Raw genomic sequence first — 26437 nt, 5'->3', positions numbered from 1 at the left:
CATAGCTTTGTTTCTGCAGCAGCAACTCACATTCAAAAGAACATATCCATAAAAATGTGCCCTTCCTCATTTCTTCTTAAGCATAAGAAATCTTTTCAACCCTTTTCATTCTGTTGTAATAGCGCATGAAACTATTTTCATCCTGGAAGTAGTTCTCTTGTCACAAACCCAAAAATTGATCTCAGTTTATTAAGTATCTGATTGCAGTTCATATGTTTCCATATTCATATGTAAGCTTTTGTTTCCATTGTAAAACAATTATGCTATGTGTATATTTTTTAGTGCATTACCATATTCAGTATTACTAGTACAGTCTTGATTAGGTCTCTGCATTGTTGCAGCAAATGGCACATAAATAATTTCTTATAGTACAGTTTACATATTTTAACACTAGTGTGTCTTAAGAGACCAGACAGAGGAAGAAATAAATAACTATGATAATTGAAATGAAGATTGGAGATCATTACTTGTAGTAAAACAGAAGACTATGAAACTATTAATAATTCAACAGGAAAAACATTATTACACAGGTTAGAACCAGAGGACTTATTTCTCTATCTGGAATGCACCTGAAGGCATCATATAATTTAATGATCTAAGCACATCACAAGTCTTCATGTGACTGTTGTATGATTTATGACATTGGTAGCAATAACATAACAAAAGGAAAATTTTGGCACCAAGTTTTGGGATTTATAAATTAAAAGTATAAACAAGAGAAAAATAAGAAATAGCATGAAATATGGTGAAAGTTAAATGGAATCTAGGAGGCCTAACAGAAGAAAAAGTCAGAAAAAGTCTGTACTGCTTTCAGCTTCTAATCTAAGGCTCACCTCCATCCAGCCTTATCCATGTGGAAAGCAAGAAGCTTAGTCCATTATTATGGATTCATTACTTTTTAAGCATTTGGAACCTATCTATACATAATAGTTTTAAAAAAAAAAAAAAAAAAAAATCACACTGAACATGATAATAGAAACCTTATCAGAGGAAAATGCAGAACTCTGCCCCTTGTTATTCACTAGCATCCTGGTAAATTATGAACCTTCATATTACTATTGCTTCATATTATTAGCTATTTCCAGTAGTGTCCTTTATAGTTAGTAAATAAACAAATCTGTTATCCTTGAAATCCCCTGGAGGAAACTGTCAAAGTTATTCTTCAGAAGAACAACAGTGCTCCTAAAGAAAAAAAAAATATCTTAATAACTATCTTCAAGAATCATAACTTCTGGATGCACATTCAATTTTTTTTCTGCATGACTGCATGGTCTTTTAAAGGAAAGAATACCAAAGTTTTTATAGGGAAACAATTATGGTAAAATTTGAAGTGTATTTGAAAACTAGGAACCCTTTGCAGCTTTCACTTAAGCTAAAATAAAAGGCACAACACTCTCAACTTTAATATACCCTTAACTCCCAGAAACCGAGAGAGGGAATAGCTCAAGGCTATAAGGCATAGTAGTAACTACCAACAGAACTGTTAAGGTTCAGCACAGTTTGTTATACCAGCAAACTGTCAATGCCTTCCATTAGATCCTAAACACAAGCCAATTTTAGCATAGCCAGTTTAGTATAGCCAGAAGATGCCTTAGAAGATAGAAGTCCCACGAGACATAAATATGCAGCTTTTTTCTAAATTCAGGAATTTCTGGTTGAAGCCAAGAGTATTTGAATTCAACCTCTTCAAATTTGCAGTATTATAGCATGAACTTTGCTAACTTCACTGGTTTGCTATAGGGCCAGAATTGGTCACAAAAAATAAAAACCAACTAGGCAGTAATGATTTATCCTGCAATATTGACTTGTATATGTTATAATCACATTAAATAACATTTTAAAAACCATATCATATGTTTCAGGCTAAGCTTAATTTCTTGTAGATTAAATAACCAAGTGCCACACTTTTGTATAAACACTAAAATTAATAGTTTAGAAATTGCTTACAAAGCAACTTTAAGAAGGAAGGTTGTTCTTATAAGCTGTAATCAACTTCTGCACAAGAATTCTGTTGTGGCTGGAGTCTGACTACAAGTTTCAGCTTACTTCCTGCTTCAGAAAAGGAAACACAATCATGCACACTGGAGGTCTGAAACTTTTTGATACAGTGAGGGCACTTCCTTTGGAAAGATTGTTTAGTTCACAGGCCAAGGGAATTGAGAACTCAAAGGACAGGAAATTTAAGAATTAAATTAGGTATGAATCCTCATATTAATTTGGGAAAAAAGATTTCTTTCCTTTCACATATAGTAAGAGCTGAAGAAAAAACAGTGAGCTTTGGGGGTTTTATTAATGACACCAATCACACATTGGAAAAAGGAGACAACTTTAATATTGGACAAATAATTTTTAATTCACTATTTTTAAAGGATTATTATCTTGGGAAGACAACAGAGAAAATTAGATTCTGATTCTGGTGTATTAGCCATCTACACCCACTCATTAGAAAATGAAGCAAAATCTAAAACTTTGATATATCTCACTTTTGACAGCTCTAATGGATTTGTTAAGTGCTTTAGGAATTCTGAAAACCTGGGCATAAAATGGCAAAAATTCTGAAATGTGCTCATCCATCATTTGTCTATTTGCTCAGGAAAACAAAGGACTGTTGTAAAGTGGCAATTTCAGGCACAGGTTGTTTTATCAAAAACAAGGCAACACCTCTAATTTGTCTTCTCATAGTGATATTGTCATTTGCCTTTTACTCAGTTGTGGCTTTAATCTTACCTGCATCTGCCACAGGTTTTATGTTACAAAATGAGATATTGATGAGAAAGGTGCATCACACACCAAAATGTATCAGTTCTGCTCCTCTTACCTAGCAAAATGGAAGGTGAGGGGAAAAAAAAATAACAATTGGGGCCCTTATAAAAGCCAATATTATCAGGACAGCAAACACAAGGGGGGAAATCAGACCTTTCTTCTGCATTTCTTCCTTCCTGTGTGTCAAATCTTGCTCTGGAAAGCAGTTTCACATCCTTCCCCATGAAGTCATTCTGCTCTATGAATGTGAATACTGTGAGTGCTGAAGAAGTAATTTTAACTATGTATTAGCTGAGTAGAAGAAGCATTCTTGGCTAAGGAAAGTTGGCTGTTAAATAACTTTCCTGAAAGGATCACGCAAATCCAGAGCCCTACTGCTGCTAGAAACCAAAAAACTTTAATTTTCAGATGAGCCTTTCCACTATATGTCAGCATTACTAACTGCAACAATTAGGATGATTGCTTTGCTCCACTTAACACACAAATGCACTAAAACTGGCAGTATTCCACCTCCAAAGACAAATCTGGGAACAGCTGTGTTAAGCAAAGTGGTCCAACTGGCACTTCAAAGGCCGCCAGCTGACCCACTGCCTTTGGAAAGTGGGCACATCCACATGGAGGAGGAGGAGAAAGAAGAGTTGACAACCAAGTCTGTTCCTAACCACAGCATTTGGGTGCATGCTAGAGAGTCCTTTCATGTAGCCCAGCAAGGCATCTCCTCCTTCCTACGCACCTAAAAAGTTTGGAACACTTGAACTCAAACCTCTCAACTCCCAAGGCAAAAAACTGAAATACAGCAGTTTTTAAACAACCAGAATGGTTAGAATTTACCAAGGAAAACTGTAGCCTGGATTACACTCTGAAAGTGGAGATAAGGAAGCTTGTACACTTGTTTTTCGTGTATACATCATAAAAGTGCCTCATACTTCTTCCATTCAAACCACTGGGAGAATCCCCAGTGGCCTGAAATGGCACAGGAATGAGCATTTTTTGGATAGCCATCCTGCAGGTGGTGAAATGCAAAGTCCAAAGAAGCAGCCAGCAGAATAATCCAGTGTGGAAGAAGCAGAGGCACAGGTAGCTGGAGTGAAGCCAGTAATGAATGAAACCAGCACAGCAACATGTACACAGAGCCTGAAAGCTTTTTAATAAAGAATACAAAAAACTATGTTTATTTTAAATATTTACTTTAGTCATAACAAGAAAGAAACCTTGTTTGTGAGATCAGTTCTCACATGTAACCTTTTGTCCTTTCAATTTCAAATACCAGCCTTTGGCAGCAACATTTGAAAATTTTAGTCTGAGGCTATCTTAGTAACGTATGACATTCTAACATTCACTGGCAATTCCCATCCAGCAAAATCAATCTACAGGATACAGTGAAAATCAGACAACCACGCGAAACAACAGCATGGACAAGACTGAGTGGGTAATGCTCATCTCTGGCTTTTATAATTCTGTATGAGTACCCATTTCATACAACAAACTCCACAGCAGGGTTATATTCAGACCCCAACATTACAGCCACTAATCATGTTAGCACTGTGGTGTTGCTTTACAGTTGTACTCAGATACCGCATCTTTCATCTGTCCTCTGGTACATGGAACACACATTAAAAATAGAACTAGAACATATTTTTCATGCTCCAGTGGCATTTATTGCAACTCAGGAGAAACTATTATCTAAAATTATTCATTTTTCTAAACTATGACAAACTATTTGTGCCATATTCCTTAATATCAAAATAATCATCTGTTCCAAAAATTAAATCACCCAAGGAACTGCACTTAGTTAAAAGGAACAGAACAAACTACAGCAGGTGAGCAACACTGTCAGTTCTAGCGGTTGATCTGTAACTTGAGTTCTCATTTATTTTTATGTTTTGGGGTTTCCTTATTCATTAGATACATCACCTGAAGCTTTCAATTCTTACCCTGCAATTGCATATTAGGAACTTTTTTGTTAAATGGAAGCAAGGATTTGCTTAAAGCAAAAGCTTTAAGAAACATTTTAGATGCTTCTTAAATATAATTAAATTCACAGTAAAACTAAGTTTCAAACAAGGCAAGGCACTACATTAAAATAAGAATTCAGTTCTACTGATCCAGAAAAGCAAGAATTGTGTCACGAGCATGCCTGTGCTTATTATTTCTTTAACTGATCTTTAAAGAGAGTCTCTCAGACTCTGCCAAAACAGAATACAACCAGCACCCACAAGAACTGGTGCGGGAAGAAAAGTAATGCAGTTAATGTAATACATAGGGCATCCAAACTTAGAATGCATTTTTAACGCTTTTGCACAAGTATGAAGAAGAAAAATATTGTATGATTGGAACAGTGAAACACCTGAAAATAACTTGTCATTCAGAAGAGAGCAGAAAACTTTAGTATTTTTGTACAGTTGCAGTTTAGGGAAAGAAGGAAATAAAGAACTAATACTCAAAGAACTTTTCTGTAATACTGAAGTGCCAAATATATATATATATAAAATTCACTGTAAACAGTGCATGCCTAAGCTTAGAAGTTGCTTAATGTTTTCTATGACAAAGCTTTGCTTTCAGTCCTTTTTAACTTTGCCAGTCTTTGCTTCAGGTTTTTTTTTTTCTTTATAAACTATTTCATTAAAAACAACCCAGTCATTTCTGAGACTGTGTTGGAGAACTTATTTTTTCTGGCCAATGTTAAACATCCTCTCATGCCAAATTAAGAAGCCTCAGTGCTTCCAAGCACCAAAACAGAAATTTGTCAGACAAGTCAGGCTGTCTGGAAGTCCTCTTGTTAGCCTCATGAAATGCTGCTCCTTCCAAAGCTAAGATTTCAGCAATGAGTTGGTCAGAGTCACAAGGGAGATGTTTGGTCTCAGATGAGCCAGTCCTGACTCCTTTCATTGTCAACACAGAGAGAGGAAAAGCACTTTTAGAGCACCATTCATCTGATCTGTCAGAAGTCTACTTTAGGATGAGATGAATTGAAGCCCAGAAGTGCCTGTTTCTCTCCACTATGAAGGGAGTCAAAGCCAACTGCAGACACCCACACTGAAGGTCTTCAGTGCTATGAACCCCCTCCACACTCTTACAGCTCTGCTTCGAAGAATTAACCATTAAGGCATTTCAGTCAAGAATTGTATCATCTCAGCACATATTTCCCTGTAAATGTTCCCACCAGCTGACCAACAAATTGGTGGCCAACAGAGGACTACAGCTCTTTCTCGTCAGTACTATACCTGCAGTCTCTCTGCCTGTGAGAAAGAAAAGGAAAGATTGTCACAATTCAAACCCTCAGCTAAGATTTCCAAAGGAGTCTCTGGAATACCTAACTCTTGCTTGAGTTGTCCATAAATTGGGAGTTCATTTGTGAATCCCAGCTTATGATGCTGTTTGTTTTGGCACTAAATAAATATGATTATACAGCTATGTGGATGACTGTTCTTTAAGAGGTGTTTTTGCATGTACTATCTCAGCCCAGAGTCTTTTCTACTACTCATATGATCTGATTGTTCAGCTACATTGAAGCACTGACTGTAACCTCCTGGCCTATGGATGAAGTTTCTACACAAGTTAAATTCTCAGTAGAATTACCTTTAAGCCAAATATAAACATTACATTTCCCTGTAAGGCAATAACATTCATAACAAAGCTAGTAACATACTTCACCTTTTTTTTTTTTCCCTTTCATACCATAGCTTGTGAGGTTCTGGGAAAAACATAGCCTCAAGTCTAAGGGAGCTAACTCACAGTGGTGTGAGAGATCACAGTAGAAAAAAAGAATGCCCACACACACTGCCACTGGAAACTCATGCAGTACACACCTCCTTGCGCAGCCACCCTTCCTTGAAGAAGCATTGTGAAAATTTACCCACTCTGGGACCACAATCAAAGTCACAGTTCTTCAGTTACCAACCACTATGATATCAGATGGGTCCTGCCAAGGTCTGCACGCTGCTAATAAATGAATTCTGAAAGTTGTGACACACACAGGAGATCAATATTTATACCACTTCTTTGTAAAATTATAGGCTTCAAGTTCCTGGGTTAGAAATTGAGAGAGATCTCATCACTTGAATCTTAGCTGTTTGAACAGTTTCATGGCTCAGGCAGATGAAGATTTATGCCTGCCTGCAACTCCTACCTCTTCCACATGACCGATGGTCTCTCATTCTCTTTCTTCCCATTCTATCCTCCCCTTATCCCTCAACCTATATTTAACTTGATAATTTCTGCGTAACTTAGTGCTAGCACAATAGCAGCTAGAAGCTCTGTCACTGCAGCTAATCAGTCCTGTGAGTGGTATCAGCTACCAGCTTCCTGCTAGCCTCCTGAAAAAGTACTTTAAGAAACTGTTAGACTTTACAACAATTGAAATAAATAAAGGTTAAAAACTTAATTTCATGAAAACTTACTTTTTACATATCGTATAAAAAAACCTCACTTGCATCTGTAACTAAAAAAAATCCAATTCTGTAAGTAGTAGAAAAGACTGGGCTGAGATAGTACACACACAAACACCTCTTAGATACGGTCATCCATACTATTTTATAATCATATTTCTTTAGTCCCAAAACAAAGTACTTAAATTTACAGTGGCTGTTATTTAACCTTGTAAGCATGCACCCAAAAGTAAAAACAAAAAGTAAATTAAAGCAATTTGCTATTGTAGGTTGACATCCATCATTTGACCACGTATAATGTAAAAAGCAATGACTATTAAACACTGCAAGTTTCAGGAAAAACAATCCTTCCTTTAAAAAGCCAATATATAGTGTGAAACTCTCTATACTCCCTACCTAATTATTGTTAGAATATGCTGAAGAATCTTAACATTCTAAGAAACTTCTTTTAAGCACCACAGCTCATAGCAGACAAGTGACTGTGGGGTATGTGGTGAACAAAGCAGTTCCCACCCGCTTCTGTGGCTGCAGAAGATGAGTAGTGACACCATGACAGGGGCTGACAAGATTGCAGGAAGAAAAAGGGTGATATCACGACTTAAGCAGCTGAATGCTTGCCTGTGAAACTGAATTCTATCCCTGCTTCTTTCTACTCCACAGCTGCCACGTGATGCTAGCCTAGTGACATAAACTGAGATTTCAGAGATGGACTTCGTGACCATCCAGTTAAGATTCTGATTTTCAGGGGGAAAAAAAGGATAATCAAAATACCCCACCGGAACCCAAAAGGTGGCTTTGAAAAACAGAGCCCTCATTTTAAAGGTAGTTTGTAACAAACCCAATACCTTTAGAGAGAAGAAAATTCCTAATATTTTACCTAAGCTATTCCCTTCTATCATCCAAGTGTACCTTGGCATGAGTTACAGCTCAAATAGTCTGATTTAGCATCTGTAGTATTCCATCTGCATAACACCTAGGTATTTACACAGCAATCAATATACCTCAATCTTACCTCAAAAAAAGACAGATACTTGTGCTTCCCATGTGCTCATTCAATCGTTATACCCAAATGAATACTAATGAAGCAGCATCCAAAACTTCTCAAAGAGTATTTAGATAATCTAGATTTGTTTCCCTTTTTTTTTATTCACAGACAATAGGCAAATGAAGATTTCAGAAGTCACTCACTTCTCACTTTTTCCCAAATTCATTATCAGTGATTGAAAAAGGCTTCCAAATCTATGTATTCAGGACACTACAAAAATACTTACCCATCACAGATGATTTGAGAAAGATACCTGTTCAATAATTTTCCCTGTTTGTATACTCTTAGTATATTACAAATATTGACATAGATGCTAGACAGCCATAATAAGTAGATGTCTCACATGATACATACTTTTCACTACACCAGGTCATTAAGTATAACATTATTTCCTAAAATTTCTCTGCAAGTTAGAGAGCCTATTAATTCTACAGAATCTGTCATCTCTCTGCCCTATTTAACAGCAGAGAAGAGAAGAAAAGAAACAGTGGAATATATTAAAAACAGGTGCTTCGCACTTGCCTGCTGCACTAGCAGTGTGCCAAGCATCACATGAGACTATTTCCACTGCAATGTTTACTAGAGCTGAGCTAGCCAGTTGAGAGAGCACGCAGAAAAAACACTCCAACCCTGAACCTAATTTGAACCTTGCCTGTAGTTTGGGGGGGAAAAATGAGAAAGGTGAACTTTATTTAACTTTTCCTACACCTCTGCACTTCCTACACTGGGTCATAAAAGGCAATGAAAGGGAATGAGGTATCAAAAAAAAAAAAAGATCACTTATGGGATAATCTGGCCTAAGTGAAATTAAGAAGAGTACAAAATTCAACAAGAAAGACTGTCCCTTCCTCCTCAACTGCAGGCAAATCAATTTCTAAGCCAAGGAGGTTTAGATAAGCTCCAAACCTTCAGACATTTATCCAAACTAAACCACTTGAGAGTCACCCATCATTTAATGTTGAATACCTTGGCTGGGGTGCAGAAAAAAACTGCCAAATCTGCACATCTCCAACAGGTCACACACTGGCCAACAACATATATCAAAAACATTTGAAAAAATAAAATTATGCTGAGCTTTATCTTCCCCCCAAAGAAATGTAAGAGATAAGAAAAGAAATAAAAATAAAAGGCATTACAATGGAAAGAAGAAAGATTTCAGTGCGCTCAAGTTCATAAATCTGGGTTAAGACATTTATTCTTTTCTTTAAGAATTTAAAACATAGCATATGAAGATAAATGAGACTTCCCTACTCTGAAACTCTTATTTTTCCCAAATATTTTTTTTTAAACAAATATCAAGAGACATCTCCATCATTAGCACTGGGAACTTGCACGTACCAAACTGAGGTATCCCACCTCCTAACTAGATTACAGATTTCCTCTTTATGTTGATAGACTCCCAGACTGTCATTTAGGACCCATATAAAAGCACAATAAATTATGCACAGAGAAAATGTTAATTGAGGAAAGGCAATGTTATTAAAGTGCAAATGAAAATAAAGTTTACATAAAGCCACAGCATTTTCTGTGAACCAAGAGACCTGCACTCACATATAGATACAGAATTCTTGATTTAATATTCTGGATGCTGGGCAGATGTGGATTCAATCTGCTATTTTTAACTTTTCTGTAAACAGTAGGAGCTTTATATGCCAGCCTAAAAGACTGCATACGCTACTGAAAAAATCCTTATGCACCACTGAACACTGTAATTTCCAAAATAAGCAAGTCATAAAAAAATGAGAAAAATCTATTTCAAGGCACTAGGTAGTGATCAAAAAATCTAGAATTTCTGTAGAAGCTGGCCTTTCCAAAGCAAGTCATACCCATTATCTACTTAATCTTTAACTATCCTATAAATACAGTACACATTCCTACTTCCAGCGTGTAGATAGGGACTATTAAGCATGAACACAGCTTGTTTGTTATCACAGCAGATCCACTCTAGATTCCCTTACTTTAACTAAGGTTATAACTAAAAGTAAGATACCCAAAGCTAATCACCATAGGATCTCTGTAGAGTCTGAGGAATATTAGTACTTCCAAATTGTGATTCTTCAGACACGATGAATCATATGAAACTGTGATTTCAAGCCTCTAAACATGGTGTCCAGCATTTATTAAATGCAGTGTAGGGTGGTTCACTTCAAAATATACACACATATAATGTTGTCACAAGATGAATCCCAGCATAGATGCTGACAATATCTCAGTTTAAGTATTTGATGGTGTATTTTTTTCTCTTTTTAATAAATCCTGAGATAGATTAGCTTTTTTCCTGTAAATTTAACTCTACAAGTATTGAGGCTGATTTCTTGCAATGTTCTATTTATCACACAGCTGAATCCACAGCTGAAGTTTTTACACTGCTGTTCAAATCAGCAGTCTATGAGTACTTTAATTGTCCAAAATCCCAAACAGACTTCATGAAATCTCTGGCACTTCTTGATGGAGCATCCCTTTCTACTTATTTTGGGGAAAGACATAGTCAGCTTTCGGGATTATCAGCAAAGAAGAATAAGAACAAAATTAAAAAAGAAAAAAACAGGGTTTCAGAAACAGTGAGCATCTTTATTAATGTGCAAGTTTTTCTACTAAGTATATTTTCCCTTTTGAAGATTTCTGAATTCTGTGCATTGCACCTTCTGCAGAGAGGATGAGTGCCAAGCCATAATACTAAGACAGACTGCTTTACCCCACATTCATGCATATTCACTCTAGGACCACTTCTCTGCATTGCCCCAGTGATCAGAGTGTAGTGTATTATAAGTCACAGATCAGAATTCAGCAGTAAAAAAAACTATATTAATTTTATTAGTTATATTAGTCACTCTGAAAATCAGTTTACAACTTTAGACTGGCAGCAAAAGCCAATTGCAAATGATTGGAAGAACTTACAGTCCTATGTCTGTAAATGAGGCTTGAGCCATGGAGCCAGAAGAATGCTGAATTTTATATCACTAGAGTCTATGATGGTTTTACAAGTGAAGTTTCAGATGCTATGAGGAAAAAATAAATACATGAACTACTGCAGTGAAGTTTTCAGATGGCAAGCAGTTTCAAAGAAAAAGTTTTGGAAATTTGTATTATCAGGTCATCCAAACACTGTACAGAGTCCTGAGGCATTTTGATACACATGGGCTATATACCTTCAGCATACATCAGCAGAATCTTCCCATCAGTTCTGATATTGCCTGATTTCACTTGACTAGACTAGCCTTCATGCAAAGATTAAGTTCTCATAATCACAGCAATGGTATTAACTGCGGCAGCTTGTATGTAAAAAATCAGCATCACTGGGGTGCTGTTTGGTAACTGAGTACATCTCATGATTTTCTTATTACCAACCTCAAAGATATGAAAGAAGACAATGTAGTTCCCTGCGTTATGCTGCTTCCAAAGAAAGGACATTCACTGAATTCTGCTGGAGAATGCCGGGAGTCAGTGCTCTGACAGCTCGCCATGTAGTTTTGGACCAAGCCAGAAACAAGGGTCTGTGCTTTTACAGCACAGTTCTTATCTGTGGCCAGGCCAGTCACAAGGCTGCCGCTGCACCATTAAAACCATCGTGTTTACTGTGTTCTGGACTGCAGTATGACTATGAGACACCCAGGCTATCAGATGATGTCAAATGCTGTTGGAAGTGGGCATTTACTGCTTCCTTCTTTGGAATTAGAGTTTGACTGCTGTTCACTAGCTAGAATTAAGTATTAGGCTTGCAAGACAAGACTAGATCAGCATATTTTTCAAAGGATTTGTTAAAAGTGTTCAGGGAGTATGACAACAGTGAATATTTTCATGAATAGCAGCATATGCTCCAGAAGAAAGAAGGGATCTGTTTGACATATTGCAGCATTCATTTTTCACGAATCCTTAAAGCTTTATTAGTTTTGATGAATCACAAGTCAAAGTTAGGGTTGAGCAACTACCATAGTCAGAACTGAGGCCCCACAGATTTATTAAACAGACAGGATAGAATAGCAACTGCTACCCCTATCAGGGACTATAAGGTGGAAAGTCAAATTTGAAGTCATTGAAGGAAAAGGGTCAACAGTAAATTGCTAATCTGTACCTTGCAAATGTGTCATGGTGGCAGTATGCAAGAACGTTTAGATTTAAGATCCTAAATTCTGAATATTCATCTTTAAGATTGTCCAAAATACCAAAAGTTAAGGAAATTAACTTGTTATTCTTCTCAGAAGTTGTATTATATCTTCTCAGAGGCAATGATTACTGCAAAACAAGGAATCTGAAGAGGCATTAAAGGGTAAAATAATAATAATACTACTAATAATAATTTTAAAATATTCAAGCTTTCTTTTGTGCCTTGATTGCAAGCCAGAAAGTCAAGGCAGTTTCTGGTTTTCCAGAAACAATATGAAGACTTACTTATTTTTGTTCTATAGTTATTACAATAAACAAAAAGTTAAGTTTATCAACTCGAAAACTTAATTACCATGAAAACAAAAAAATCCATCTCAACCATTTTCAGACTTCCTTTCTTTCTGATTCAGATACTCTCCTCACCTGACAACAAACCATAATTTGTCAGTTATCTTAAGGACCATGAACAGTAGTAGGAAACAGGTACAATGTCTGGCTTTGAGCTTGGTAATCATGTCCTTTTTTCAAACTGGGTTTGAAAAGACTAAAGCATGTCAAGCATCTGTTTACAAAGAAAATATCTGAAACAAATAATCCCACAAAAGACAGAGATGATGCTGATAAAAGCAGACAGTTACTCTGTTAAACAAGATTGTGCACACAGAAGCTCTGCTAAGTAAGGAAGCCTAGTGCCAAACAGTAATGCCATTGTAAACATTAGCTTTTCTCCTGCAAATTTTTATGACTAAGATTAGAGCAGCAGAGATGACTGCTGTAGCACAGTTAGAAAGCAACACACAGATAGAATACAGCCTTGTACTGTTTACATTTACCAATTCCCAACTCCAGTTTCATCTTGTCACTCTCAGAGCAAAGGCAAAACTAACAAGAAATCTCTCCCCTCAACACACACACAAATTAACAGAATTAAAAACCAAAAAATTAAATCTTTTTTTCTTTTTTCAACTGCTGTGAGGGAAAGCAACAGGAAGGTTAATGCAGCTAGTCTCACCTGAGTGAAATTGTTATGGGCAGGTATTTTTCTGCATTAAACCTGCAGCCCTTCTGTGACTGCTAATGCAAAGACGCTTGATTCAATACAACTTCTACTGGCTGAGCTAGCTACTAAATATTTGTAACAAATTTAAAGCAGGGGGGGCGGGGAGGAGAGACTATAGCAATCAAGTGCAAATAAGCCACCATCCCAAGTGTAAACAAAGTAACTCCGCTGTTATTTTCCCCACAATCAGTTTCATGAATCTGTAATTCTTTTTTTTTTTTTTTTTTTTTTTTTTTGACAGGCCTGGAGGCAGTGGAGTACCACAGCTCAAGGAAAGCACTGCTGACACCAGTAGGAAACTGAAGAATTTTAGGGAAAGCTCATTATCATGCTGACTTACATGGGATTTTGTTTGTTTTCCAGAACTAATGCGTTTTGGGCTTAGACTTCAAAAGCTTTACATATTATGTGAACAACATTTCTCAAATTCTTGAGAGGCCAATGACCATCAGCAGTTGAGCTACAATTCTGTGCCTGAAGGCATGTTTTCCTAAGCAGGAGAAGAAAAAACATAAACAGCAGAGAGTCTAGACATTTCCTTCCATAACTTGATACAAAATTAAAGAAAAAAGATTATACTGAATGAAGCAGAGTTAAAAAGCACTTCAAGATGATTCTATTTACAACTACCTTTTGTTTCTTAAAGAGATTTTGAAGAATTTTTAAACTGCTTTAAGCACAAAAGCAGTATATACTACAGTAGACACAAGTATATGCACCCAAGTTCAGCTATGATAAACTAGAGCACTTCCCTTAATATTGGATTTAGCTATATCATCCCAGATCAGCAGCAAGCTAGGGACATAGTCTTAACAGTGTCAGTACTGTTCTGGATTTGTGCCGGTCATCATAGTCCGTTTCAGTCAATGAAAGATCATGCTTACCAAGGCTGGGATCATGTACTTTCAATGTAGTAAAAGCTGGAGTACATTTTTTGAAGTTGTGAATCATATTTGGCTTTGAGCTCCAAGGCATAACTGTTGTTGAACTACTGACTTAGACCAAAGTTTAAATGCTCAGAAGCTATACCAGCAAATATCTGAAAAGTTTCAGTTCTACCACCCTGAACACCACAGCAGAATCATTTACCTTGTCAGGCTGAATATTACAAAGGATGAAAAAAGCAAGCACAGTTTACCATGACACAGTGATCCAACACTTTTAAGCATCAGAATTCATGTCCCAGCTTTGGGTCCTTGCAGACTACAGTGATGCAGCTTTTCTTCCTGGCATGCCTCTATAGCCACCCCAACCTCCCAGGAAAAGGTGAAGGTACTTGCAACACCCCTGGGAGAAAAAAGACAGGCTGGGTGAAATCATATTGTGGGACACATTTGGCCCATCAGCTGAATTGCACTGACCTCAGCAGAGACCAGAGCTACACTGTTTATAGTGAGCTTGTGCCAGGGAGCAGGATAAAGCAACAGCTGCACTCCCTCTCTTGGCTCAGCCTCAGGCACCCCCATTGCTGTTCAAAGGTAGTCTGAGGCTAAAGCAATTCACATCCATGTTGAAGTGCAAGGCAAACAGAGCCTACCACGTTCACAAATTTCACCTGCAGGTGGCAAACCACGTTGAAGTCCTCCTAAGAAAGACCCTACACCTACCTTGCCTGCCTAATGTAACATCACTGCGGAGTGGCAAGAGGCAGCAGCTAGGCCAAGCAGCACCACTGCTGGGGCTGCTCCTCCATGTGCCTCGAAGTAGCAGTATGCCCCCAGGTATCATCTGAGCACAGGTTTGCAGCCAGTGTGGACAGCCAGTAAGTTTGAGCTTGAGGCCATCTTATAAGTAGAATATCGAGGAAGACAAAAAGTCTGGAGTTCTCACCCAAGTTCTGCACCAGCTCCTTACACATCAGAAGAGCTTTACCTCAAGCTTCTATGGCTGCAAACCAGGAACATTAGGTACTTATTAACTAGAGAGTACATCAACATTTGTTAACATGCAAGTGTAATGTGATGATTAAAAAAGCAATGTATGATTACACAGATAAAAGCAGAACATGATTGCAGAACATAAAATAAGCTACCACATATCTATCATTATTTGCCTATTTTATGGGAGAATGGAAATTAAAGCAATGTAATTAACCCACATAAGCAAATACTTTTTTTTTTTTTAAACTTAATTTTGTGAACTGAGGTCTTATAGAAACAATTCTTAAACCTATGAAGAAAATGCTACACACAGCACAGCAAGACTGAACAAGCATGCAATCACTGCAAAGGAGATGAGTGGCCAGAAACCAAGCTCCCACATAAGCAGCCTCATGTGTCCACCCTGGTTGTCTCAAGCCCATCAGCCTCACATACAGCTTCTTATCTGGAGCTCTCTGATATCAGTAAGAGTCAACTTGAAATGCAACAACGTAAAAACAGAGATCTGTGGGTAGAACCCACATATGGAAAACGCAGGCCCTCTCTTGACAGAAACGGAGACCTGGTTACCCAGGATATGGAGAAGACTGAGGTACTCAATGACTCCAGTCATATCGCCCAAGTCACAGAAGGCAAAGGCAGGGACTGGGAGAATGTAGAACCGCCCACTGTAGGAGAAGATCAGGTTCAAGACCATCTAAGGAACCCGAAGGTGCACAAGTCCATGGGACCTGATGAGATGCATCCACGGGTCCTGAGGGAACTGGCAGATAAAGTGGCTAAGCCACTCTCCATCATATTTGAGAAGTTGTGGCAGTCCGGTGAAGTTCCCACTGACTAGAAAAGGGGAAACATAACCCCCATTTTTAAAAAGGGAAAGAAAGAAGACCTGGGGAACTACAGGCCAGTCAGTCTCACCTCTGTGCCTGCCAGGATCACGAAGCAGATGCTCCGGGAAACCATGCTAGGGCACATGGAAAACAGAGAGGTGACTGGTGACAGCCAACATGGCTTCACTAAGGGCAAATCATGCCTGGCAGATTTGGTGGCCTTCTACAATGGGGTTACAGCGTTGATGGATAAGGGAAGAGCAACTGATGTCATCTACCCAGACTCGTGCAAGGCTTTGTACACTGTCCTGCACAACATCCTTGTCTCTCAATTGGAGAGACGTGGATTTGATGGATGGACCACTCAGTGCATAAGGAAATAGCTGGATGGCCACACTCAGAGTTGTGGCCAGCATCTCGGTGTCCAAGTGGAGACGGGTGACGAGTGGCATTCCTTAGGGGTGGGTATTGGAACTAGCGCTGTTTAACATGTTTGTTGGCAACACGGACAGTGAGATTGAGTGCACCCTCAGCAAGTTTGCTGATGACAACAAGCTGTGTGGTGCAGTCGACATGCTGGAGGGAAGGGATGGCATCCAGAGGGACCGGGACAGGCTTGAGAGATACGACCATGCAAACCTCATGAAGTTCAACAAGGTCAAGTGCAAGGTCCTGCACACGGTTCGGGGCAATCCCATGCACAAAGACAGGCTGGGCGATGAGTGGATTGAGAGCAGCCCTGCAGGGAAGGACTTGGGGGTAATAGTGGATGGAAAACTGACTATGAGCCAGCAACGTGCGCTCACAGCCCAGAAAGCCAACAGTATCCTGGGCTGCATCAAGAGAAGTGTGGCCAGCAGGTCGAGGGAGGGGATTCTCCCCCTCCACTCCGCTCTTGTGAGACCCCACCTGGAGTTGCTGCATCCAGCTCTGAGGCCCCCAACAGAAGAAGGGCATGGACCAGCTCAAGAAGGTCCAGAGGAGGCCATGAAGATGATCAGGGGCCTGGAGCACCTTTCTTATGAAGACAGGCTGAGAGAGTTAGGGTTGTTCAGCCTGGAGAAGAGAAGGCTCCAGTGAGACGTTATAGAGACCTTCCGGTACTTAAAGGGGGCCTACAGGAAAGATGGGGAGGGACTCTTTATCAGGGAATGTAGTGATAGGACAAGGGGTAATGGTTTTAAACTGAAAGAGGGTAGATTTAGATTAGACATAAGGAAGAAATTCTTCACTGTGAGGGTGATGAGGCACTGGAACAGGTTGCCCAGAGAAGCTGTGGCTGCCCGTCCCTGGAAGTGTTCAAGGCCAGGCTGGACGGGGCTTTGAGCAACCTGGTCTAGTGGAAGGTGTCCCTGCCCATGGCAGGGGGGTTGGAACCAGATGATTTTTAAAGTCACTTCCAACCCAAACCATTCTATGATTCTATGATCAACTTGCCAACATCTCATGGTCAAATGGCACAGCAGATTCCCTCATAGTAACTTAGGAATTATATTGAAAAATCTGTTTGTATATCATTCCTAAACAGCAACAACAAAAAAAAAATGTAACCTTTAGAATTCACTGACTGGTATGCTGTCAGCACTTTGTTTTTCTCCTATCAGCAATCAGAATGAAGAATTCCAGAAAAGTTTCACTTCCCAAAATACATTTAAGCAATATTTAAAAAACAAGATAAAACAAAAAACACCCTAACTGCAGCGTTTTCAAGGGCTGTAAGTGTGATAACAATTAGTCTTTAGATCAAAGGCAGCTCAAGATAGATACAATCATTCATCTCTTCAGAATAACTCTAAATGTTCACATTTTCTACATCATTTGTAATGGCTGTAATGGGCATAAAAGCTTCTGTCAAAGTCTATTCAGTGAGAATCAATAAGACTTTTAATCATATGGTGAAAAAATATTACTTGCAGAGTAAAATAAAACAAAACAGAAACACAAACAATCTGTATTATCTTTAGAGAGAAGATTCTTTCTCGGCTGATTCAACACCTAGAAACACATGTAGTGTTCCCAGCTACAAAACCCAGTGACGCGGAGTTCGCAGTCAGATTCTGGGACGCTTTCTCAGATTTAATGTTTAAGCTCAGGAGGAAAGGCAAGCAAAGAAAATGGAAAGTTGTAGTTTGGGTTGTTTTTTGGTTTTGTTATTGTTGGTTTGTTTCGTGCAAGTAAGTTTCATGCAGAGGAAAGAACAGGAAAAAAGTGCATTCCTATTTTTTTTTCTTTTATCCAAAAGTCATGGCACAGAACCATTTGCATAACCAATGTATGGTTATTTATTTGCATGCTTCTAAGCTTATTCAACTGACAGTAAAGGATATAGTACATAGAACACACGCAAGTTGAACCGAAGTGAAGCCTTTCAGGTTACACACAGAAAAAGCAACAAAGTTAATAGAAAGATTTTCCACAGGTGACAGATAAAAAACTATTGTTCTCTACTGTTGAGCAAAAGCATGCAAACCTCTGAACACAAATAAGCATTTCTGCAAGAAGACTTCATGTTGGAAATAGACCCCAACTAGTATCATTAAAGCAAAATACACCTCTTGAATGTAATGCACGTCTCAGCACCTGAGATGTATCATACCATAGTAACATATAGACTTGATGGATTGAATCAGGCTTGCTACTGTCACTTAAAACTCACCTCACACAATTGGATATAAAAGGATTACAATACTGGTATATTACAGGGTCTTGTTATCAAAATATTTAGTTCAATGGCACACAATGCAGAGCTTTGCTGGACACACCTGTAGTCACACAAGGTGTGCAGTACCATGCAGAGATAAAAGATGGGGTCCCCGATAGCTCTGCTGTAGTATTAAAGCAGCACAATATCCAACCTAGGCAGCCTTAGCCTCTCAGCCACCACCTTCCCCTTCTGAAGATGGTTGGTTTGCTTCTCTTCACGTTTCTGTATTCTGTGGTGTATACATCTCCTGAGATTTAAAGCAAATACACCCCTAGCCATTGAGCCCGTTGCAGGGGAAAAGAAAGAAAAATATTAAATGTTCCTCAGGAAAACAGCAAAGCCTGCCCGCTGAGGTAAGCATCAGAGAGCTAACCCTTAACCCCTTCCCCACTGTTCATTGTCACACCCAGGGGCAAAGATAAACCGCAGTAGGAAGGTTTGTTGAAGTTTAAGAAGTTATTGCCCTCAGCTGTCATTTTCACCTTCCTGTCAGAGATTACAATGCCTGGAGCAGAGTCTGCAAGACAAGCATGTGCCTCGAGCTCAGCTCCGCTAGTTACGATGCCGTGTACTAGCTTAAACTAGTGACAAATGTTTACCATACCCTGACATACTAGCCTTTGGGCTGAAGAAGTTGAAGCATCCCTGCCAATTCTGAAGTGAGGACACTGGCCTTCAGAGGGCAGAGGGCTTCAGGGCAAGCAGCTCTGTACAGGCAACGATGATTCCTTCATGGTGTAACATGCTCCCTCCCTGGAATTGTTCAAGGCCAGGTTGGACGGGGCTTTGAGAAACCTGGTCTAGTGGAAGGTGTCCCTGCCCATGGCAGGGGGGTTGGAACTAAATGATCTTTAAGGTCCCTTCCAACCCAAACCATTCTATTAAGAAAAAGAAATTCAGGGACAAGAAATTAGGGTTATGTTGAATGGTTCAACTATGGTACAGAAGTAGGGAGGACCCATGTTCCAGTCTCCATCTGGGCCCCCTCCCAAGTCTGGGAGGCTCTGAGTGACAGTGGGGCTGCAGAGACATTTATCAGATAAGGTATTTTGGGTCTGCCTTATCATGCAGGGTGTTGATTGGAGAAGTCCATACATAGCAAAACAACAGAAACAGTCTTCAAAATATTCCACATATGAACTGACATAGTTTCCTGGATTGTCAGAGGAATACTCATTTTTCTCAGGCAAACTTTTAGCTTTATTCCTCAGTACTCCAGTCTCTCTAGCTTGTCTTTCAGTCAACCTTCATCCTGCCAACTTCAGTGACTGCAGTCATCTCTAAATGCTGTGGTCAAATGGTCAAAGAAATATTCCAAGCCTCAAAACAGATTGCTGTACATCCCTCATGAGGTAAAAGGATGATCAACTACAGAAACAGGATTTCACAGAACCAAAACGGGAACATCCAAAACTCATACAACTATAGAGGCCACTCCTTCACTTAACACTGTAGCCAAATACTGTGGCACTTCAGGCAATAAGCCTTGATAAAGTTTCAGGTAGACAAGTAAAAGCTGCATCTCCTTCTATCTAGCATCACCCTTCCATAGGTACAGGTCAGACATTTAAGTTTGACATCATGTTTGCTTTCTTAGTACATCAAGAACAGAAAGATTCTCCGCAGCTATGGTAAGAGCACAAAGAGGCTGAATCACTCAACCTGTAACGTCACTGACCAAGGCCATGCTCACCTTTTCACTATGTCTCTTAAGCTGCTTATGATGCACTACAGTGCCTGTAGTTTGATTTCCTGCATGGGATAATTCTGAAGAATTTTAAAAATCCCCAGTTAACTCCTAGGCTCACTGTTGCTGTGTAAAATTGCTTTACTTTATGCAAAAAAGCTTCACACTAATGCCTAGGATCTGTGGCTTTCAGTCTAAAAATATTGCCTCTCTTTCCTCCCAGAAATACAGTCAATATATGCGAGCATCTTTGTTGCTTCTCTGTTAGGTAGATACCATCACCAACTTCTGCATAACATACATTACTTTGTTGATAGCTTGTTTCTAGCACAGACTGAGCCAAGAGACCTCATCTCTCTGTTATCAAACCCTTATTTCACAATTAGTTCTAAGTGTGCTCTTGGAAATGCTGCAGTTCCCCTTTAGCAAAGCATCTTAGAAAGTTTAGTGATTTCTTAAGATGAAGGTCATTCTGCATTATCCGCTGGTCTGCAATAACTAACTAAAGGCATAAGTCACACTTCCATTCATGATAAGATTTCAAATGATGGAGTCAGGAATGAGTACACTCAAGGAGAAAAGAGACGTCATACTCTTATTATGGAATACAGGTGGTTTTGCAGCACTCTTCTCAGCGGTTTTCTGAAAAATCATCTAATCTGCCTGCAGACAGGAAAAAGAGGTTCCTGTCAATCTTTTTCTTTGCACTCTGTCCTTAAATTTTGCTGCTTTTGTCATCAAAGGTACCAATTCCAAGAATCACTGTATTATAGATTTATACTAAATAAGATAGATAAGCTTGCTTGGGGGTGGGTTGGGGGGTGTCTTATGACTTTAAGTAAACAGCTACAATTTCAGGTAGAGTGGGGAAAAAGGGAAAATGGATAGCACTTTTAACAAAGACCCCATGTTACTATCCACAATGAGATGGACCTCACTTTAAGCATTAGTAGATACTTACTGGTTAAGGTTCCAACCAGTAAACCAAGAGATGGCTACAGGCAGGCATCTTTTAAAGAATTCTCACTCTCATAATAGAGCAAGAGGAACGGCTTCTCAAGGTTCTGCCCATGGTGTACAGAAAGTAAATATACATTATAATAGATATCTTCAGTCTGGGAAACATCTGCTCAATATCTTACACAGGCAGTAATAAAACTTCTTTAGATCTTTTCTTTTTAGAAGTAAACACACAGTAATTTCCTAACATAGAAGGTTCATCATGAGCCATAGGATTGCTCATATTAAAACTCATTCTTAATGTTGTTCTTGGTTAAGAACTGAATAGATGCCAACCATCCCAATATTCTGGAAAAAGAATATGGCAACAATGAACTGTATCTATAAAATATAGAAATTAAAAAGGACCGATTTTTCAAAGATTAAAGAAATTGCAGGGTAGCGAATTAAGAATGTTGCATGTATATGAACAATTATCAGATTCAGCATTTTTGGATAATGGCTTGATAGGTATTCAAAAACATGAGGAAGGGAGAAGCCATCAATAAACAACACAGAGTAAGAAAACAAGATGGGTGTTAACAAAAGTTCTCAGGAAACAATGACAGATCATTGTATACAAAATGAGGGCTGAAAGAGGTGGCACATTAAAATCCATGGTAATGAAAATCCAATAAGAAATTTAGGTCTACTGCTAGCTGATACCAGAGAGATAAATTAAAAAAAAAAAAAAAGTGAAAAGTGCAATGGATACTTTTTGTCCCTTTGCAGAAGGAAGCAAGAAGATACAATTACTCCATATGACACTGTTAAAGGAACCAGAAATTTCCCCATCACTAGCATGTAGTAGGAGGAAATGAAGCAGCAAGTACTAAGATAAAGACACTTCGCCTCAATGTGCCAGCATTAGATTTCAGAAGTTTAAAGGTTCTGACTGAGGATTTCTCTGAACATCAATTTTAGACCTACCACAGGAATTGGGAAAACTCCAAAGGATGGGGCAAATGTCATTACAGCCTGACTATTTTTAAAAAAGATAAAAGGGAACTACAGAGGTGTTCAGTTAAAAAAGAGACAGTAACTGGAGCAATACAAGAATTAAAAAGCTATTAAAAATGTTGATGCTAGAAGAGCTACTTACTAAAATATTAAAACAACAGAAGAGCAACATAAATACCTCATTAAAATAACTTTTATACTTAACAGCATTTTTTTTTTTTTTTAATTAAGGATGCTTGCATTGTCAGGGTAACATTGCAGTTCAGGCAGTTAATTTGAGATGCCTAACAATGAATTAATGCTAAAATACTACTAACACATTCAGCATGGTTTTCAAAAAAGTATATACAGACAAATAAATGTCTCTGCTTTTTGACAGTTTGCAGGTCTGGTTGATAAAAGTGACTCATGCTAATACAATTAAGTTTCTCTTAATACAGGTAACTTATCATTAAAGGATGCTTTGACCAAAAAGTGCCAAATAAAGGCATACATTACAGATTAAAAAGTTATTCCCCTGGCTGATCTCAAAATGTTGCTGCTGGAAAGAAATCCACACAAAGACTATTTTGAACAGTCTCCTTTGTAACAATTCCTGGTTCAAAATTATTCAATAAGCTTTTAATGGATACTAAAAATTATATAAAGCATGTGCTGGACATAAGAATGTTGCAGAAGTATCCAAGGCATTTTACTATTACAAAGTGATATTAATCACTGATAAAATTATCTTGGTCCTACAAGATGACCTGAATGCAAAAGTTTGCAAAGGTAGGCCACATTCCAGACAAGAGGCACTCACTCCAGAATGCAGCAACTTAACATTTTAAATAACTGTCTCAAGCTCTCAGTACAATGCAGAGCGGGTGTGTGCATAATAGGACTATTAGTAGAAATGGAAATAACTTTGCATTGATGAGTACACTATTATGCTTACCCTCAGAAGGGTTACAAAAATACTGGGGATACACAAAGAAATTGCTAGTTCATGGTTGTGCACTAATACACACAAAGAATATATTTATTACACACTTGTCAACCTTGCTAGCAGAGATGTAACAAAATCCCCTGACTGGGAAGTTAAAAAAACCAACAACAACAAAGGATGTGAGCTTCCTCAATATTTGGGTGACTTATCAGGGGATGAAATGGACTCATCATCATATGAGAATTTAAAATAAGACTAAACTTTTAAGAAGCATTCTTTAACACATCTCATGAGCAAAACAAAGTTCTTCTTGTGAAAGACAGACTAAACATGGACTTAACAGTACTTTCTATCTTTGGAGCCTGTGAATCCCCCAGTTTCCTAATGCCAGCATATGAGAAAAAGTATGTCTGTCTGCAACGTGTCCACATACTCACCTTGATTAGTTTTAATATCTACTGACCCGGGGGCTTCCTCTGCTTGCTCAAAAACCTCACAATTCTCTGCCATAGTGCTAAACCAGGTGTTTTTTGAGTGGAAAAGGTACAGCAGCTTTCTTTAGAACCATTGGACACCAGTCACCAGCTTGAACTTGGACAGGACCGCAATACTCATAAGTCTTCCCCCTCAGGGCACACTTCTAACTCCCTTGCTCTGAGCAATGCCGGATCACTCTGTTGCTGGCTGCATGCAAGCCAGTTTCCCTGTTCAGGTCTAGAGTTAGAGCAGTGAACATGAAGTATCTGGCCAAGCCAGACCAGAGGTTTCTGGCTGGCCTGTCTTCATGCTATGTCTCGCTCTAAGCTCCCAACCTGGCTGGGAGCTGGAAGAGAGTTCTTAGTAAAACGCTCTAGCAAGAGTTTTGCTACACCTTAACGCTTGGTTGGTACCGTAGAACCCACAGTCCTGCTGGGTAACACACCGTGGTGACTGCAAGAGCTGGCATAAGGGCCTGAATTTTCTCTCACACCTCCTCCATGTGCGGGATGCTCCTGAAGACCAGGCTCTTGCTCCCATTACCTGAGGTTCCCCTCACAGCCATTTTCCTGTCTCCACATCCCTTCTCAAGACTCCCCTCGCAGTCTCACTTTAGTCCCGTTCCCCCTCCTCTCTGGCCACATCGGTCACACCTTCACCGACCCTTCCCCACCTGGGCCCGCCGTGACCCCACACACCCCGGGAAGGTGGCGCCGGGCGGGGACGAGCATGAGCCCCCTCCCCGCCGCCCCGCCTCAGCCCAGCCCGCTCACCCGCGTCGTAGAAGGTGTCCAGCACCGCCGTCTCCCCGAAGTCCAGCTCCCCGAAGTTGACCGTGCCGAGCTGGGCCCCCTCGACCTCGCAAGCCCGCAGCAGGCACTGCCGCGCCCCGGCCTCGGGGCTCCGCGCCCCGGCGCCCGCCTTGGGAGGGTCATTCAGCACGTACACGGCCCGCAGGCAGCGCGGCCGGGGGGCTGCCGCGCCGACCTCCGCCGCCTCCTCGGCCGGGCCGGCGGCCGGCAGCTCCGGCTCCGCGGAGGGGTGCGTCGGCTCCGCCGCCGCGCTGCCGCCCGCGGGGCTCTCCATAGCGGCGTCGAGGGCCGAGGGGAGCGGGTGGCTGCCGGCAGGTGCTCAGGCGGGGCCGCGTCCCATCGCCAACAATCGGGCAAACTCCGGCGGCGCAGGGTGAGGCGGCTCCCACTCCCGTCGCCTCCGCGGCTGGGTGCTGCGGCCGGGCGGCACCGCTCCTCGGCCGGCGGGCGGGCACGGGGGCGAGGTGAGGGCGACCGCCGCGGAGCGGAGCGCAGCGCCGCCCTCCCCGGACGGGACGGGACGGGACAGCCCGGCTTCTCCGCCCTCGTTGGCACAGCCGGACGGCTCTGCCGTGTCTTCCCGGTACAAACACTCCGCTTCCCTCCGCGACCGAAGCGGTGCCGGGCGGGAGGTAGCACCGTCGGGGCGCCTCGTTTATCCCTTCCCTCCCCCGCCCCTCGCCGTGCGAGCGGTGCCTCCGCGCGCCGCCCGCTGCGTGGCCCGTCCTGCCGCGGCGGCTGCTGCCGTTCCCGCGGTGGCACCGTGCGCCCCGCGCGGGTCCCCCCGGGGTTACAGGGGGGAGGTTACGGCGAGCAGGGTGCAGCGAGGACCCCCGCGTCCGGCTGCCACCGCCCCCCCCTTCCCCCGGGACTGCCGTGAGGGGCCTCCGCCCCGCCCCGCGCGCGGCCGTTGGGAGCCGTTGCCCCGCCGTCCGCCCTGAGGAGGCGGCTCAGCCCCGGCCGGGTTTTGGGGGGCTCCCTCCTCCCGAGCTGCGCCAGCAAGGGCGCCCCCCGTGACCCGGGGGTCGGTCTGCTGACGGCATCTTAGAGCCGCTCTGTGTTGTAAGAAGCAACTTGTTTTCTTCCCTCGGCTCGCCCTGCCACCGCTTTTTCCCCGCTTATTCTTCTTTCCATTATTGTTTTGACCATGACTTTGACCACAGACAAACTGTATCAGAAGTTTGGATAATAGTTCATCCTTAAATTCCTTCTCGTTCCTTTAAAATCTCCCACGATTGTGGCAAAAAGAGCTCCTAGAAACTCTGTGGCAACCCCTGGCTGCTTTATAAGGACAAAATTAATTTCGAGCATCCCATCTCCTGACACATTTTTCTCATTAGCTAAACTGGGGACGGCAGCCTCAGCTTTGGCACTGCTGTTGGGCGAGTTGCTGATTTATGCAGCGAGAGAAAGTGAAAGGCAGGCTGCCTGTGGGTAACCTTGTGTCTCGGCCTTGTACCCCGGAGGTCAGAAGGACACCGATAACACACTACGGAAGTCACAGCCTACTGGCCATCAAAAAACCAGTGGAAAAGTGCAGTCGTCAAGCAACTCTGTATTTGAAGTAGTAAACATGTCTGGAAAGCTTTTTCATCTCATTTTTCACTCAGTGTGACAGAAGAGGTTTTAAACAAACAGCGTCTTCACCTTCTGCTGCAGCGTGGCTCCTTGTGGCTATCAGAGGTTAATATTTTTACCATGTGCTGTAAAACTACAAAAGCAACAACCAGAGACTTACAGCACAGTATTTTCCTCTTTAGGCATCTGGCACCATGGTTTGGTGACCGCAACAAGGGCTGC

The 26437-nt window shown here is 40.9% G+C and overlaps 1 protein-coding gene across 3 annotated transcripts in view; it reads right to left on the bottom strand.

Moving 5' to 3' along the window:
* MAP3K15 (mitogen-activated protein kinase kinase kinase 15) overlaps nucleotides 1-25096 on the bottom strand; it is a 95648-nt gene extending 70552 nt beyond the window's left edge. For all 3 annotated transcript variants that reach the window (XM_074858681.1, XM_074858682.1, XM_074858683.1), the window contains exon 1: nucleotides 24599-25096. In XM_074858681.1, the coding sequence (XP_074714782.1) occupies nucleotides 24599-24911 (313 nt within the window). In that variant the 5' untranslated portion in view covers nucleotides 24912-25096. The remainder of the gene's footprint in view (nucleotides 1-24598) is intronic.
* Nucleotides 25097-26437: the final 1341 nt, after the last annotated feature.

The sequence above is a fragment of the Strix uralensis genome, chromosome 2 (assembly GCF_047716275.1).
Source record: "Strix uralensis isolate ZFMK-TIS-50842 chromosome 2, bStrUra1, whole genome shotgun sequence".
Taxonomy (NCBI): domain Eukaryota; kingdom Metazoa; phylum Chordata; class Aves; order Strigiformes; family Strigidae; genus Strix; species Strix uralensis.
This window is presented reverse-complemented; position numbering and strand designations above follow the sequence as displayed.